The sequence below is a fragment of the Miscanthus floridulus genome, chromosome 1 (genome assembly GCF_019320115.1).
Source record: "Miscanthus floridulus cultivar M001 chromosome 1, ASM1932011v1, whole genome shotgun sequence".
Lineage (NCBI taxonomy): Eukaryota > Viridiplantae > Streptophyta > Magnoliopsida > Poales > Poaceae > Miscanthus > Miscanthus floridulus.
Window position 1 is genome coordinate 186,239,928 of NC_089580.1, and position 16,639 is coordinate 186,256,566.

At 50.5% G+C, this 16,639-nt stretch overlaps 1 protein-coding gene across 1 annotated transcript; it reads left to right on the plus strand.

The window, feature by feature from the left end:
* Positions 1 to 10,058: 10,058 nt before the first annotated feature.
* LOC136505391 (uncharacterized) lies at positions 10,059 to 11,455 on the plus strand. The gene is made up of 2 exons (XM_066500546.1): positions 10,059 to 10,558; positions 10,694 to 11,455. The coding sequence occupies exons 1-2, from the start codon at positions 10,319 to 10,321 to the stop codon at positions 11,183 to 11,185; spliced, it is 732 nt and encodes a 243-aa protein (XP_066356643.1). The 5' UTR covers positions 10,059 to 10,318; the 3' UTR covers positions 11,186 to 11,455.
* The last annotated feature ends 5,184 nt before the right edge of the window (positions 11,456 to 16,639 follow it).

Genomic DNA, 16,639 nt, shown 5'->3' on the forward strand with positions numbered 1-16,639 from the left:
TGTCTAGGTGATGGACGTGCCAGTCCTTCGCTGTTGCAAAAGCCAGTAGCAGTCAAATTGACTCCATGCGCGCTACCGGCACAGAGACTTCCTCAAAGTTGATGCCCTCATGCTAGAGAAAGCCTCGGGCGATGAGGCGTGCCTTGTGCTTGATAATGGCACCATGCTCGTCCCGTTTGACCCTGTACACACACTTTAGGCCAATTGGATGGCATCCTAGAGGTGGATCGATGAGCTCCCAAGTCTCGTTTTCCTCGATCGTCTTTATCTCCTCCAGCATCGCCCATCGCCAATTTGAATCACGCTCGGCCAGCGTGAACGTGGGTGGTTTCTCTGCACTGACAAGAAATAGCTTGGGTCATTGAGCAGCCGACCCGCCTAGCCTAAGGACCCTGTGCCGTCGATGATGTTGTCCAGCCTATGGGACCACACCCTCTCATAGTCATGGAAGGCATCCACAAACTCAGTGATGTCGCTTGGAGGTGAGGCGAACTCGATAGACGTCGATGAAGTCCCCTGTTCTGCTAGAGTGGTCGGCACATCACCTGGAGTGCTCAGCCCCCCAGCTACAGTGCTCGACACTACTCCTGGACCGCTCGTCACCACTCCTAGAGTGGTCGACACCCCTCCTATAGTGCTCGACACCAATCTTAGAGTGGTCGGTACCATTGCAAGACCTCTCGACTCTGCTATGGGAGCATTCAGCACCCATCCTGGAATGGTTGGCATCACTATGGGGCCACTTTGCACCACTCCTAGAGTGCTTGGCACCCCTCTTAGAGTGTTCAGCACTACCCTAGGAGTGCTCGGCTCTGTTGCTAGAGTGCTCGGCTCTATTGCTGGAGTGGCCTTCTCATCGAACATGACGTCGTGCGAGACAACTCCAAGATTGTGCTCGTGTCCTCTAGCTTGGTGAGGACCATAGAGCCAATACGCCTTGGTACCTTCCTCATAGCCTAGGAGCACCAATGGTGTGCTCATGTCCTCTAGCTTGGTGAGGACCGGCTTTGTCTTCCTGACATGGCTGATGCAGCTGAATGTTTGGAGGAAGGACACGCTCGGCTAGCGCCTGTACCAAGCTTTGAATGACATCTTGCCCTTCAGGGCCTTAGTGGGCGCATGGTTGAGGATGAACATCGCCATGGTCACCACTTCACCCCAGAACCTTGCCGACATGCTCTTAGATTGAGCCATGTCGACCACCATCTGGTTCCGCCACTCCACCACGCCATTCTGCTATGGCGAGAATGGCGTGGTGTGGTGTTGCCCCACACCCTGATCCATGCAGTACACAGTGAACTCCACTGAAGTGAATTCGCCACCATGATCAGTCTGCAGCACGCGCAACTTCTTGCCGCTCTTCACCTCCACACTTGCGTTGAACTTCTTGATCGCCTTCGCCGCCTCATCCTTGCTCGTTAGGAGTTGCAGCCACATATAGCAACTACAATCATCCATGAGCGGGAGGAAGTACCACCGATCACCGTTTGTGGCTGGCATGATTGGCCCATAGAGATCACTGTGGATGAGCTCGAGGGCGTCCGTCGCGTGATACTTGGCTGCCTTTGGGAATGTAGCCTCCTCTGCTTCTCAACCAGGCAGCTGTCACATAGCTCGCCTCCATGCTTGATGTAGGGCAGCCCTTAGACCATCTTCTCTAGCTGACCGAGCGCATCGAAGCTGAGATGGCCAAACCAGGCATGCCACAGCCATGGCTCCTCGTTGTGCCGTGCTGCCAGGCACACCTGCTGCTCCATCTTCAAGTCGAGAAGGTACAATCGATTATGTGAGCGTTTTACCTTTGTGAGAAGACACCGCTCTCAATCCCAAATCTTTAGGATCCTGCTCTCGATCAGTATCTCGCATCCGTGCTTGTCCAGCTTGTGGCAGAACCACTCGAAATAACATGCTTTCAAAGGCACTCGTCTTCCACTAGACACTAAGTACCCCAAAAGTGAGCTACATCGGACAGTTCCATCGAGTACACCCCACGGGAGAACTCGAATCAATCCATAGTTTACCTCCAAAATCTAATAATGAGTATGAGCTTACAATACTTAGTCTATTTCATACAACAAGAGTTCTCGAAAATACATTATTACAATACTAAGTTCAGAGTACGGAATTTAAACAGCGGAATTGAAATAAATATCTAATGATAAGATACAAGGATCTGTCTATGCCCACCAGAAGAATCCTCCACACAACAACCACTCCTTAAGCTGCACCTACAACAGGGGTAAATAACCCTTGAGTACACAATGTACTCGTAAGACTTACCCGACTAGTGGGAATAATTTCCGACTCCAAAGGATATGATAAGCTTTATGGTTTGCTGGGTTTACTTTTTGTGAAAAGCATTACTAGTAGTGAATTCTTATGTATGTGTTTTATTAGCAGTCATGATTAGTTCATTAGCTAACTATTCTATGTAAGCACATGTTCTACTTTTAAGCAAGAGTTGAGCAATCAGATCCATTCATCCCCTTTCATATTCCAGTTCTTACTACGGTGCTAGACCATAGTCAAGTCATACCGTATCACACGTCGATTTGTGAACCAATGTATCCCAGCTGGGTATCCCAAAACACACGCCCCGCTTGTACCTCAGGCACAAGCAAGACCAACCCACCACTCGCCTGTCAAGGGGTCCAGGTGCTCGTCCAAACTTGGACTCCAAGCCCCCACTCCTAAGTCTCGGACTCAATGTGGTGCTTAGACCTCCACCATCCCGCCTCCAATCAGTCAGTCTAGAAAAAGACGGAACCCATGACAAGAGAGCAATGAGTCTTTCCGCTCCCATAAGAAAGTATGTGCTCAGGATAATAAGTCTATCACCTGACTACCATCCACAACAATAGACAGTCCTTAACCGACACGGATGGAAAAAATAGTGTAACCAAACTATGCCTCGTTGGCTACAGGACACAACCTATTACACCCACCAATACTCGTATCATATCCCTATCCGGTCTCCATTTTCTTTGACCATTTTATCATGAGAGTAATAATAATAATCACCTATTGTGAGTAACGGCAGGTTACTCACGCTACCGGTAGCCTAAGCATAGCAGCTACTCGACCTATGCTAGTAGGACTCATAGGTAGGTTTATCTTTGCATGTAGTTTCAATATAAATCCTATAACGTAAATGCACTTGACATATACATATATATCCAGTCATTATTCAAAATAAGGGTTATGCACCGAGGCCTGCCTTGGACAGGTGGATTGTCAGCGATGTCTGTTGTTGGTGGCTATGGGGCTTCCTCCTGTATAAGAACCTCCTCCTCGTACTCCTCGATCACCTCCTCATACTCCTGCTCTCCGGCGGTCACGAACTCCACCAACTCATTCTCTACATGCATGCAATGATGATGCAACACTTAGTATTTTGGCAACAGTAACTCTTAAAATAAGAATACACATGCTAAGCTACTAAGCCAGCTCTAATGACTAAGATACTAAGCTAATCATTATCTCTACCAAATAGATTTCAAGCTCACCCTACAAGTGCTTAACTTTTATAAACCAATATCATGCCATTATTTCTTTAGCCTTAATGGGTATTTAGCTACCATATTAAGTAGTCAATTCTAGGGCTACAAAAATTACAGTGAGCACGTAATAATACAATAAAGCTACTATAAAAATTTCAGGGTTTTTGCTATAACCAATCTACCCAAAAAATTCCTATAATTATTAATCAAAATAATACTAAGCATCTCAACAAGTTTAATGCTCCTTAGCAACCACATAGATATGTATGAATTAACTATACTAACAGGTAGACAATATTTTTGGGAGCCTAACAAAATTAGTTTCACTATTTTTGGATATCTATATTATTTTATATTAATTACCAAATTTCAGCTCAGAATTAAAATGAAAAGCTATTTCTATTTTCCACAAAAAAAATAAACCAATTTCGGCCCAACGCGTCCCATGCAGAGCGCGGCCCACGCATAGAGGCGGCCCGCGATGGGGATCCCACACGCGCTGGCACTCTTGCTAAAATGCCCTCGTATTATTAGACAAAGCGCGAACACTACACGTACTATTTCTATAGACATCGACTTTGAAACGAAGCCCTCATATCTTTTCACCTTTGCACCGGAGAGGTCCCCGAGACGCCCTGCACTTGCCGGCACGGCGGACGGTGGCACTAGGCGGTACGCCGACCACTCGAGGCTCGCACTGACCCAACTAACAAGCAGAATCCCATCTACGACCCTAACGCCTACCCTAAGCGGCGATACAGAGCAAAAAGGCGCACTAGAGCGAGCTACCACCACGCGCGGTCGCCCACGATGGCGCCGTGGTCATCCTGGCGAGTTATAGCACTAATAGAATGGTAGAGATAAGGGATAAGCTCCAGGGGCACATCACAAACCTGACCAAAGTGGTGGTTCGGCCGGCGACTACCTGAGCAATGGCCGTGTGCGCACGATGAGCACGGCGACGAGCCACAATGGACACGGCCGCGTCAGCGGCGATTGGGAGGTGGTAGCTCTCTCACTGGAGTTCACATGGTGGAGAGGGAGCCAAGGCGAGCTAGTGGTGCAGAGAAATTTGGGTAGGGTGAAGTGGTGGAGGCTGGCCATGGCGCGGGCGGTGATGGGTCTTAATGGCACGGTGGCAAGGCGAAGCTCCAAAATTGTGGTTCGGCTGAGCCCCAATCAAAGCGGGATGGGGTCAGCTAGAGAGGGGGTGTGAGGGCGGTGGTGTGGACAAGAGGGATTGATGAGATGTGACCCCTCGTAGCTGCGGCGCCGGTGCGATTTGAGGGTGACAGGGAGACGAGAACAGAGAGAGAGAGAGAGAGAGAGAGAGAGAGCAAGGGAGCGGTGGGGGAGGGGCAGCCAGCGACTCGGTAAGGACGTGCCTTGGCGGGACACGGTTGGCACGATAGGCGCAGCCCGTGGCTAGGCACTAGACGACAGACACGCACGCTGGTGACCGGTGTGGCCCGCGCACCCCAGAGACATCAATGGCAAGGCGATGGTGACACGGCCACGTGCGCGCAGCGTCAAGGCGGGCCAGCGGCGCAGCACAGCTACAGGCGTGCAGCGTGGTGATGCGACAATGGCGACAGTGGCATTGTCACGGCATGAGCGCGGAGGCAGCAGCAGCACTAGCGGCAGCCATGGTGGTAGGGGCAGTCGGGCATAGAGCGGACCGGTGGCCTAGCGGTGCCGCAAGAGCGGCCAAGCCATGGCAAGGCCACGACAGCCACGGCCATCCGGTGTGTGGCCACACGCGCGCACGGCACAACCGCGTGGTGACGTGGGTCGGCCATGCATGGTGACCACACGCACGGCGTCAAACAGCACAAAGTTATGATGTGCATGAATTTTAAAGCGCAATCACGACGAAATCGTTGCTCCTAAACCTAAACCGGCTTCAGTACACTCAAGATGGCATGTGGAACTACTAAATCGAATCATAGCACTACACCACTCCTTAACCCAATCCCTCCAAACAAATTGCTAAACATAGAAGCGTCTAGCTGTCCACAGGCTTAGAAATTTTCTAAGCGTTTGAGCTAATCTTAATTTCATATTGCATTTCTAAGCTACTAAAAATATTACTTAGCAATATTCTTTTTCAATAGCAAGTATTTCATTGTCATCTACAAAGTTTGCACTTCCAACTTTATTTAAGTATCACACACATGTTCTATAGTATTTTTGCTTAATAAAAATTGGTTTTAAACCCTACTTGATATGCATGAACCATCGAACCAACTTTTGTTTAGCATTTTTATTGATCATTTTGAGTTATAGAAATTGATCTACACACTTCACCACATGCACTAACACACAAGTGTGATGCTCATGACATGTTTTAGTAGATGATTAACGAGGTAACACCGAGGGTGTTACACAGCTGCCCGTTGCTTACAATGCTTGAACACAACTGCGGGATGTAGTACACATCCATCAGTGCGCGGTGCTCATCGTTCTGGCACCTAAAGATGATGGTGCCACACCCTTGGATCGCCACCCTTGAGCCGTCACCAAACTTCACCATGCCGGTCACGTTATCGTCGAGCTCTAAGAAGGCTTCCTTGGATCCCGTCATGTGGTTACTGGCGCCAGAGTCCAGGTACCACCGCTACTCCTGTTCGCTGCCCACATGTCCGAGGTGGACTTGGACGCACGGTTCATCGAGGTTGATAGCCTTCTGAGCCTTGCCATGCCCTTTCACCACCATCACCTCTCCCTTCTCCTTGGTCTCAACATTGTGCAGTGCACAGAACATCGCCATCAGGAGAGTGGCCTCATCATCTTTATCAGCCTATGCTAAATGAGCCTTAGCCTTCTTCTCCTGCTTGCGGTTTGGGCACTCCTTTGCCTAATGGCTCATGTTCCCACAACGTCGACATACGTTGGGGTCGACCTTCTTCTTCCTCTTCTTCTCTGAAAGAAGCCTTGCCACGACGCTTGCCATCGCCATCGTGTCTGGAAGAGGCTTCGTCGGACTTCTTCTGGGCATCCCACTCCTCCTCTGTCAGCAGCAGCTTGCCGTTGTCCGTTGTTGCTATGACCTGCTCCATGCGCTCGTCCACCACCCATAGACGCCCTGTCACATCCTCAATGGTGAGGGTGGACAAGTCCAGCATCGTCTCTATGGAGAGAGCGATCTGGATGTACTTCACCGGCACAGAGTGGAGGTACTTGGAGACCACCTCTTTTTCGTCGATCGAGACACCGTGGCTCCTCAGCTTGCTGATGAGCAACTGTAGGCGGAGAGAGAAGTCCTCCACTGACTCACCATCCTTGAACTTGAGGGTGGCGTACTCCTGCTTTGGCAGTTGGGCTGTCGCCTTCTTTGCGCGGTCAGAGCCGACGCGCATCGCTGTAATGGCCTCCAATGCCTCCTTAGTAGAGTTCTTCACCCCCAACGGCTTCCTGTACTCTGCTAGCACAACAGCGAGGATAGCCTCCAATGCTGACATATCATCATATTCGTTGTCGGTGCCCTTGTCAATGGCATTCAAGAGCCGTCGGGCTCTGAGCTTGACCTTCATGGTCACCGCCCACTCATCATAGTTGGTGCGAGTCAGCGTCGGCCAACTGGCGCCGCTGACCTCCTGCACCGTGCGCACAACGACCTCCTGTCGTGGCTAGGTAGCCACAGCAGCGCCGCTGCTGTCGCCCATCTCCAAACCGTCCGTTATCGTCAGCGGTTAGTCCGGCGACGGCGCTTGCTCGGCTTTGATACCACTTGTTAGCCCCTGGATCTTCAGCACGGGTGAGCCAACCGCTCACCGGTATTGCCGACCACACACTATGGCTAGAGGTAGAGGAAAGGAGGGAGAACAGAGCGCGCACTCACAACACAAGCACTAGTGTTGGCCAGAGCTCTGCAGAGGAGATGACAAAACTAAACTTGCTCACTTTACTAAGTTGCAGTGGGAAACTATATATATACAACTCCACCCATATAATCCTAGTACACAGACATGTCAGGCTGTCATGCTGTTATAGTGACTAGATGTGACAGCATGGTTGACTTTGGCGCATGCGCCTGCTGTGGCTACAGTGCGGCAGGGGAGCCTTTCGGCGTCTGCCCCTACCGCGGCTACAGTGTAGCAGTAGGGAGCCCTTTCGACCCCTGCCCCTGCCGCGCGTTCACACAGGGGAGAGTAGCAGATTACTTTACACGAAAAGCATGCATATCTCTCGTTCTTCCTTTTTCTGATCCAGCTTTAAGTATGCATCTAACCAAAGAGACCGACGAGCAGTTTAGTCGCTAGGGGCAAAGAGTGGCGCCTTTCTTGGCAAGACCAGACTGACCGGGGGAACAAGCCATTCATTCACCTAGGGACGGATCCAGCGCAGGCAAGCAAGAACCCTAACGCCGACGAGAACCCTAGCAAAAACCCTAGCGCCGGGGAGAGAATGGGGGCAAGCAAGAGCCCTAGCAACGAGAAGGCGGCGGAGAGCGCTGATGTTCGATGGGAAGCGGTCGTCGTCGCCTCGTGCCGCCATCACGTCCCCTCATGATGCCCCGCGCCGTCGCGAATCGCGAGTAACGTGCCGCGCCATCGCCAGGATAGGTTCCGGACGTAAGAGGGTCCGCCTCCGTTCTGGGCCAAAGAGGGGGGGGGGGGGGGGGGGAGGTCCGGATTGACCGGTTTGCATTCCGGGCCGTATCTAACCGAACGCCCATTCTTGATCCGGCCTGGCTTCGAACCGGGCCTATTCAATCCGGGCGGATCAGGCCGCAATCCGGGCCGTTGTGGGCCAAAACGAACAAGCCCTAAGGGTACGATTCAAGCCTTGCTGACTCTAGGCAAGGGTACGATTGAATTTGTTACTGCCGCCTGCTTGCTGGTGCTATACTCATTTACTCCTACTGGTATGAGCAACGCTACTGGTATTCACATTTACTGCGTTCATCAGGGACAGAATTAGATACAGCTAGTAGCTTTTAAAGCGGCCCAAGGGGCCAGGGCCAGTACACTACACTTGGTCAATCTGTTCAGTAACATTTCGTGTTTACTCCATTCCTAAACCTCAGCTCGCTCATCGGCGTGTATATTAAGGCCCCGTTTAGTTCCGAAAATTTGTGGCTTTTTGACTACTGTAGCACTTTCGTTTGTATTTGGCAAAAATTGTCCAATTATAGACTATTTAGACTTAAAAGATTCGTCTCACGATTTCTCGGCTAACTGTGTAATTAGTTTTTTTTTTCGTCTACATTTAATACTCTATGCATGTGCCGCAAGATTTGATGTGACGGAGAATCTTGAAAATTTTTGTTTTTTTTGGCTTGCATCTCAACGGGGCCTAACTGAAGTATCGTTGCTGCCGTGAATGGTGATCGACTGCTCATAGTATTAGCATGCATCACTGATCGAAAGTGAGCTCCATCGATCGATCGATCGCCCTGATGGAACCTCATTTCCTACATGTGTATCAAGCATATACACGCTACGCTAGCTCCAATGCACGCAGTAGTCGATCGTCGGCACGGCGACCAGTGATTAATGGCTCAACCACCTTGCTTCGAATGAGGGCAAAGGAGACGACCAAGAAAGGCGCGACAGAGCTCGCGCCACCCTCTACATTTCAAGCAGGCAGATATATACTCCTACTCCTATGAACAACGATCGAAGGCGAAGGCGAAGGCGATCAATTTTAATTAATGGGACGTGCTTTGATCGATCCTTGTATGTTTTCCCGCTAGAACCATGATCCTATCCGCTTCCCGGTCATGAATTGAATGCGGTCGCATCCACAGCCCCAACGGAAAGTTGAATCGCCGTATCGTATTTAATGGTGGTTTCCAGTCCAAGTCTGTAGCTACCCGCTTTCGGCCGGAGCCGGAATGCTGGATGGACCGAGGAACTCGACGCGGCTCCAGGCGGAAGCCGGCATCCAACGGGGAAAGGGAAACTTTTTATCAACCAACAGGCGGCAGGCGACGCCGGCGGAGGCGGAGCGCTAGCTGATCGATCTGACGCCTGACGGGAGAGAGCGAGCGAGGTTAATGCGCGCGCTGCTGCTAGCTAGCTAGCCTTGATGGCGAGCTTAAAACGATGGCTAACCGCAAAAGCCCATGCAGCGTTAAGAGGCGTGTGAGGGCGGAGAGCGATGCGAGGCGAGGCGGATGGAGAGATAGAGGAGGAGGAGGACGGCGCAGCAGTAATGGCAATGCCGCGCCCGCGCTGGGAGATGGAGCTGGTGACCGAGCCCAACCTCGCCCCACCTCGTCGGGCGCCCGGGCAGCGAGAGGCTGGCCACAGGCCGGCCGGCCCCGGAGCCGGATGACACGCAAACGCAATCGAGATGTCTGGAATGCGATGCGGTGCAGGCGGAGCGGAGCGGGCCAGCGGCCTGCTGGCCTGACTCGACCCTGACCCGACCTGACCAGCAGTAAGTGTAAGTAGCTGTGGGAACATCTCGTGGGCCCGGTCGCAGTGTCCCCCCTTTTAAGATCCTGGCTACCACTTCTGTGCTCATAAATTTCTGGCCCCCGTCGACGTCGAGCCTGCCTCAGCGGCTGAACCCACTTCGCTTCTCCTTCTCCCTATATAAACCCCGATCCCTCGCTGCGCCCGAATCCAAACCCAGCGCCCCCACACGCATCGCATACATCGTCATCAGGAGAGGAGAAGGAGGTCCGCGACCGGCCCGACCAAGCCAAGTACGCTACTACCACTCCTGCGCCGCAGCCGCACCGACCGCGAGGGTGCAACGACGACATACTCCTATATCCGCTGATCCGCAGCAGCAGCCCCAAGCCGAACGTACGTACACGTGTAGAGAATCATATATAGGCCATAGCAGTAGCAGATCGACGATCGATGGTGTCGCTGCAGTCCTCGGCGCTGCTGCCGGAGGCCACCAAGCGCTTGCCGTGGTTCTCCCTCGTCGGCAGCGTCGGCGCCTCCTCCACGGGCACCGGTGATGCGGCCACCAGCAAGAAGCGGAAGCGGGACGGCGGCGGCGGCGACGACGACCGCGGCGAGGTCGTGGACGGGATCGAGCTCAATTTCGACGCCGCGCCGCTGCCCCCAGAGTGGCAACGCTGCCTCGACATCAAGGTACGTGTCTTATCGCACGCAGGCCCTTGAGTCTAGTCTATCCCGTCCGTGTCGATCGACTCCATCGAGCAGCGCCGTGTACGCACTGCACGTACGTGTGTTTTGTTCTGAACCCGTGTCTTGTTGTGCATGCAGTCGGGGCAGATCAACTACTACAACACGAGGACACAGAAGCGGACGTGGAAGGACCCCAGGGGGGAGTCGGACTACCGCGCCGCGCCCGCCTCCGCCGAAGACGACGACGAGGAAGAGGAGGACTCCGCGAATTGCGCGCCGCCAGGGCTGGACCTGGAGCTGAACCTCACGTTCGAGCCGCGCCGGGCGCTCGCCCACGAGAAGAAGAAGCCCAAGCCTGCGGCGGCGGCGGCTACTAAGGCGGCAGACGACCATCGCGGTCTTCAGCTGGCCGCGGAGGATGCCGAGGACAGCAGCAGTAGCGGCAGAAGGGAGATGGTGGCCGGCGTGTGCGTGCGGTGCCACATGCTGGTGATGATGTGCCGCGCCAGCCCGGCGTGCCCCAACTGCAAGTTCCTGCACCCACCCGCCAGCCGCGCCGCGCCGCCACCGGAGGCTGAGCCGCCGGTGGCACTCAAGCTCGGCCTCCAGCTGCTCTGCTGCAGGGACTAGATAGCTAGCTAAGCTACGTACCTACCAGCGTCGATCGATCAAATCAAATTAAACGGGAGCGTCCGACCGACCCATGGCCACAGATGGAGGATGGATGGTTCTATACCGTGCTCCCTAGGCACGCGTGCACCAGTAGAGCGCACGTGTGTCGCACGTGCAATGAGGGGTATATCATATATCATATTAGTATTATTCATATATGGCGATGAATGGTGATGTAGATATAGCACTAAGTGCATAGCATAAATGTAGCTTGGAACTTTCGGTGTCTGTCACTTGTCCGTGTGCATGTACTCGTAACATGTTTGCTCGTTGCGGAAAGTTGGTTGGCCGTTGGTCAGCACGAATAATTTATTGGCGCGCCCCTGTACATGACAGTAGCGTTGCATCGCGCTCTCGGCTTTTCGCGAGCAGCAAAACACACTGCTCTGCCTCGCGTTAATACTCCTGCTGCCAGTAGCTAGTAGCGATTAGCGTACGTTCAGCGAGCACGTACACGGCCATGCAAACTCCAGCAGCTGCTGCGTCCAGGGGCCGTTGGGAAATTTGAACCGGCCGTATTCTCTCCTCTCTTGATGCTGGCGCTGTGCCATCATGCCATACCGTCATACCGATACCACCGTTGGTGTGCTGTCGTGCATATACCAAGCTACTATGGGTGCGTAGATGGAAGGCGCGAGCTGATTCGGCAACGGGGTCGAATTAGACCTCGCTTAGTTCAAGGGCGTATACGGTGTCACATCGGGTGTTACGTAGAGGTATCGTATGAGTATTCGGATACTAATAAAAAAAATAAATTACAAAATACGTCAGTAAACCGCGAGATGAATTTATTAAGTCTAATTAATCCATCATTATCATATGTGTTACTGTAGTACTTTATTGTCAAATCATGATCTAATTAGGCTTAAAAGATTCGTTTCGCAATGTAGTCGCAATCTGTGCAATTAGTTTTTTTTAGTTTATATTTAATACTCCATGTATGTGTCAAATATTCGATGGAATATAGTGTAAATTTTTAGGAGAAACTAAACCAGACCTTAGTGCAAAGGAGCTCGAATGCGCCTCATTTACTAGCTGGATGGCGGATGCAACGAACTGTCCTCTCACGTATTCAATCGCACATACTCTCCTACATACTGCTGTGTCATCGTTCTCTTGTCATGACAATGAGACAATTCATTGCATGTAGGAGGAGCAGTATGTGTGTATCCAACCGGTGTCGCGAGCTTAGCAAGCTGGATGCAGCTGTGGCCTGTGGACAACATTAAAACTCTTGAGATTAATTTCTGTTCATTACCTGTTCCATGAAAAAGAAAGATACTCACCTGCCAACGCAAACATTTCTTATCCTTGTCATAGAACATATCTTTCTTTCTGATTCCCGTGCTAATAACGTTCATCTGTTTCCCGATCATGTATTTTTCTTTTTGATTGAGAAGCTCCTCACCTGCTAACGCAAACATTTCTTATCCCTGTGTCCCTGACATGTAATCCGTACGTGCCCAGTTTTGCGACTGGAATCGACGATTTTTCATATAGAGGCCTAGCTTAGATTGCGAAAAAATTTCAAACCGATGAATAGTAGCACTTTTGTCTTATTTGACAAATATTGTCCAATCGTGGATCAACTAGGCTCAAAAGATTCATCTCGTGATTTCGAACTAAACTGTGCAATTAGTTATTTTTTTACCTACATTTAATACTCTATGCAAACGGTTAAAAATTGATGTGATGGAGAGAGAGCGAAAAAACTTAAAATTTAGATGGCATCTAAACACGGCCAGAGTGTTAATGACAAACAAAAGACTGGTACCTCGCTAGTTTGTCGTGCTTAACACGGCGCCAAACCTCGGCATCGCGTGGCCCATCTATGTGGCTGGACTCTCCAATTGCCGCCTGCTAGTGTGATTGTGAGCGCCAATGTTATGCCCTGTTCGCGTGCCTTTAAATACGGCTTGATTTATTTTTTTATTTGAAATAGTATTTTTCTATCACAAATTTCTCCAGATTCCTTCAGATTTATCCAGATTCCTCTAAAATTCCTCCAAACGAACGGGGCCTATAGCTCTGTTCGGCTTACCCTATATTCGATTTGTTCGGCTTCTTTTTTCAGTCGGAACAGTGTTTTTCTCTCACAACAATTCAGCCTGAACAGTGTTTTTCAGCCAGTTTCAGCCAAGTTTCAGACCAGCGAACGGAGCCATATGCATGTCAAAGCTCTACGGTGGTCCTACCTACACTATGCACAAATTTAGTAGACAGACTTATAATTAACAGAGGTAGGAACATAAACCTGTTTTTACCAACATCTCCTCTCATACCTTGTATCCCAAAATTTTGTATGTCCCAAAACAGAGGTAGGTCTTTTATAGTCGTCTGCGTTAAAAGGCCAAAGGCAGATAGACTTATAAAAGGTCTTTTATAGATATGAGTATGTTCGCTGGTTGGTTTCTGGGCTAATAAGCCTGGCTGGTGCTGGTTTGTTGTGAAAGAAAAACATTGTTGACTGACTGATAAGTCCTAGCTGAAACCTACACGCGAACATGCTCATATCTATGAATCATTTAGAATGGCTGAGTATACTAGAGTGACTATCATTGTTAATTGATTATTTATAGAGGCGGTCATCTTGATGTCCACCTCTATAAATGATGATCTTTAGAGATGGTTTTCTAACGTTTATAAAGAGACCGGTCTCTAGAAATAGTTATATATAAAAAAATTATATGCTTTTATGTGGAGTCAGATAAAGACAAATTTTACACTAAAATTATAGAACTCGACATAATCTACAACTTTATAGTAGATATTTTTTTATTTAAAACTATTTAGAGCCCCTACATTTATTTTAAGCTCTCGTATTTTGAACATTTAAAATCCAAATAACCTCGGCTGGTACCTGATCTCCCCAACCTCCTCGTCTTTCTCTACAGGACGCGTCATCTTCTATCCTCTTACGTTAAACTGTGAGACAATGAGAGCTATGCCTGGTTGGTCGCAGGACACAACCTCTTACACCCACTAGTACCCAAATCATATCCCTGCTTGGTCACCGTTTTTCCTTTCCACCACTTTATCATGAGTGATCATAATTATCATCTATTGTGAGTAATGATAGGTTACTCATGCTACCGAAATCCTAAGCATAACAACCACTCGACCTATACTAGTAGGACTCATAGGTAGATATATTTATGCATGTAGTTTCCATAAAATTTCTGTAACGTAAATGCACATCATATATATATTCAGTGATCATTAAAAATATGGGTTATGCACCGGGGCTTGCCTTGGGCAGGCGGTGGGTCAACAAAGTCAACACCAAAAGGCTCCAAGGCTCCCTCTTGCATAAGGATCTCCTTCTCATTCTCCTCAATGACCTCCTCATAGTCCTGTTCATCCATGGGCACGAACTCTACCAACTCGTGATCTACATGCATGAAATGATGATGCAACACTTAGTAATACGGCAACAACAGCTCTTAAAATAAAATACATCTATCAAGCTACTAGTCCTACCGACTAAGGTGCTAAGTTATCTACTGTTACCACTAACAAGTATGAAGCATGACATATATTATCTTAGCAACTAAAGGTATTCTTACTCTTAATACCGATTTACTTTATATATGATAAAACAAGGGGTACTAGTTACTCTATTTATCAACCTACTCTAGGGCTATCAAAAATTACAGTGAGCACATAATAATCTAATGATCTTAGTGTAAAAAATTCATGGCTAAAGCTATCATCAATTTGCCATAAAAATTCCTACAAATATTAAGCTAAATAATACTAAGTTTTCTAAATTGAATTTATGAACCTTTCATTATCATAGATAACTGTAAACTAACTACACTAACCTATCATCATCATGCAAAACACCCCCGGCCTACCCGATAATCGCATGAACGCTAATAGCACTATTTTGACAGTATGCTATCTTACACCTACGCCCTCCCTCTTTTCTCCTTTACCACGGCCATACCTTCGGGCCTCCCACGCGTGCACCGGCGCGGCGGGCTGGCACAGGACGGTTATGCCGGCCAGACCAACCATTCCTTGCCCTATCTATGGAGCTGATACCTTACTAGGCTTCAACGCGAAGCACTGTGCGAAGGAAGCGCAAGCTAGGACGCCATAGCAAGGCCGGTCCACGGCAGTGGAGCTCCTGCACTAAAACGACGATGTTCCGGTGAGCTACAACAACGCTGAGGCAAATTGGACAGCGAGTGAGCTCCAAGCACTCACCACGGACCCAAAAGGGGTGGCGGTTCGACTGGAGGTCGCCCGAGCCAAGCTGACCATGTGCATACGGACGGTATGATGGCGCACGGCAGTGGCAAGGCTACGTCAGGGGTGGCTATGCGGTGGTAGCGATTAGGTAGAGGTGCACAAGGTGATGAGCAGGTGTATGCGAAGTTGGCGGTGCGATGAATTGACACGAGCTGCACTGGATAGGGAGATAGCCTTCAACGCTTGCCCCAGCGGTCATAATGACTCGGCGGGGGAAAACTCTGAATTGGAGCATGGCACGGTGAGGCTCGCTGCAAGGTGGGGTCAGGCGGGTGGCTAGCTACATGATGGAGTTGTGGATGGGGTTAATTGGACTAAGGTGGCCCCATTGACCCAAATTTAGAGGAGCGGGTTCGGCGACCACGGCGCCAGAGGAACAGGGAAGACCGACATGGCATGGCTCGTCATTGCCGTGGTGGGACATGGCTGTCACTTTGGTGCACAATCATGTACGGCTACAGGGCGATAGGGAAACGACCAATGTGCTCAGGACGGTGGGCCGTGCGGCCATAAACCGCAAGCCGATGATGGTGGCTCGCCCCCGCGTGCCGTAGTGACATGGCGTCGGTTAGAGGAGGCAGTAGCGTAGCTTCATTGAGCGCCGATGTGACGGCAAGGCAGGCGAGGCGAGGCGACTTGCAGGCAATGCCAAATGTGGTCACGTGCACACGGTGCCGCTAGGTGGGCATGAGGCGGTACAGCAGCCAGGCGGACGTGACGGCGGTGGCAGGGCGCACGCGACGACTTCGCACAAGCGACCACGGCCAGCAACAATGCATTAACGTGACGCGCGGGTTCAGCGACACGGTGAAGCTGCCATGGCCAGCAACAATGGCCGATCTAGAGCAGCGGGCCTATGACACCGGCGGTGGAGGCCGAGTGGCTAGGTCACTAGGCGCAGCATGCGTGTGCGTGTGCGTGAGTGGTGTGCCAGGGCGTAGCAATGGTGGCGTGGCCTACAGCGTGGAGCCAGCGGTAGGACCAGCCAGCACGGTAGCCCTCGTGTGGCATGCGCATTGGGCAGCAGGCACGGCAACGCTGAGTATCGGCACGGTGATCGCGCCCAGACGCTACAACCGTGTCATGCACACTTTTTAAAGCTGCTCAAAAATTCAACTCGATGATCCGGTAGCTAAACTAACTATTTAACGCTCG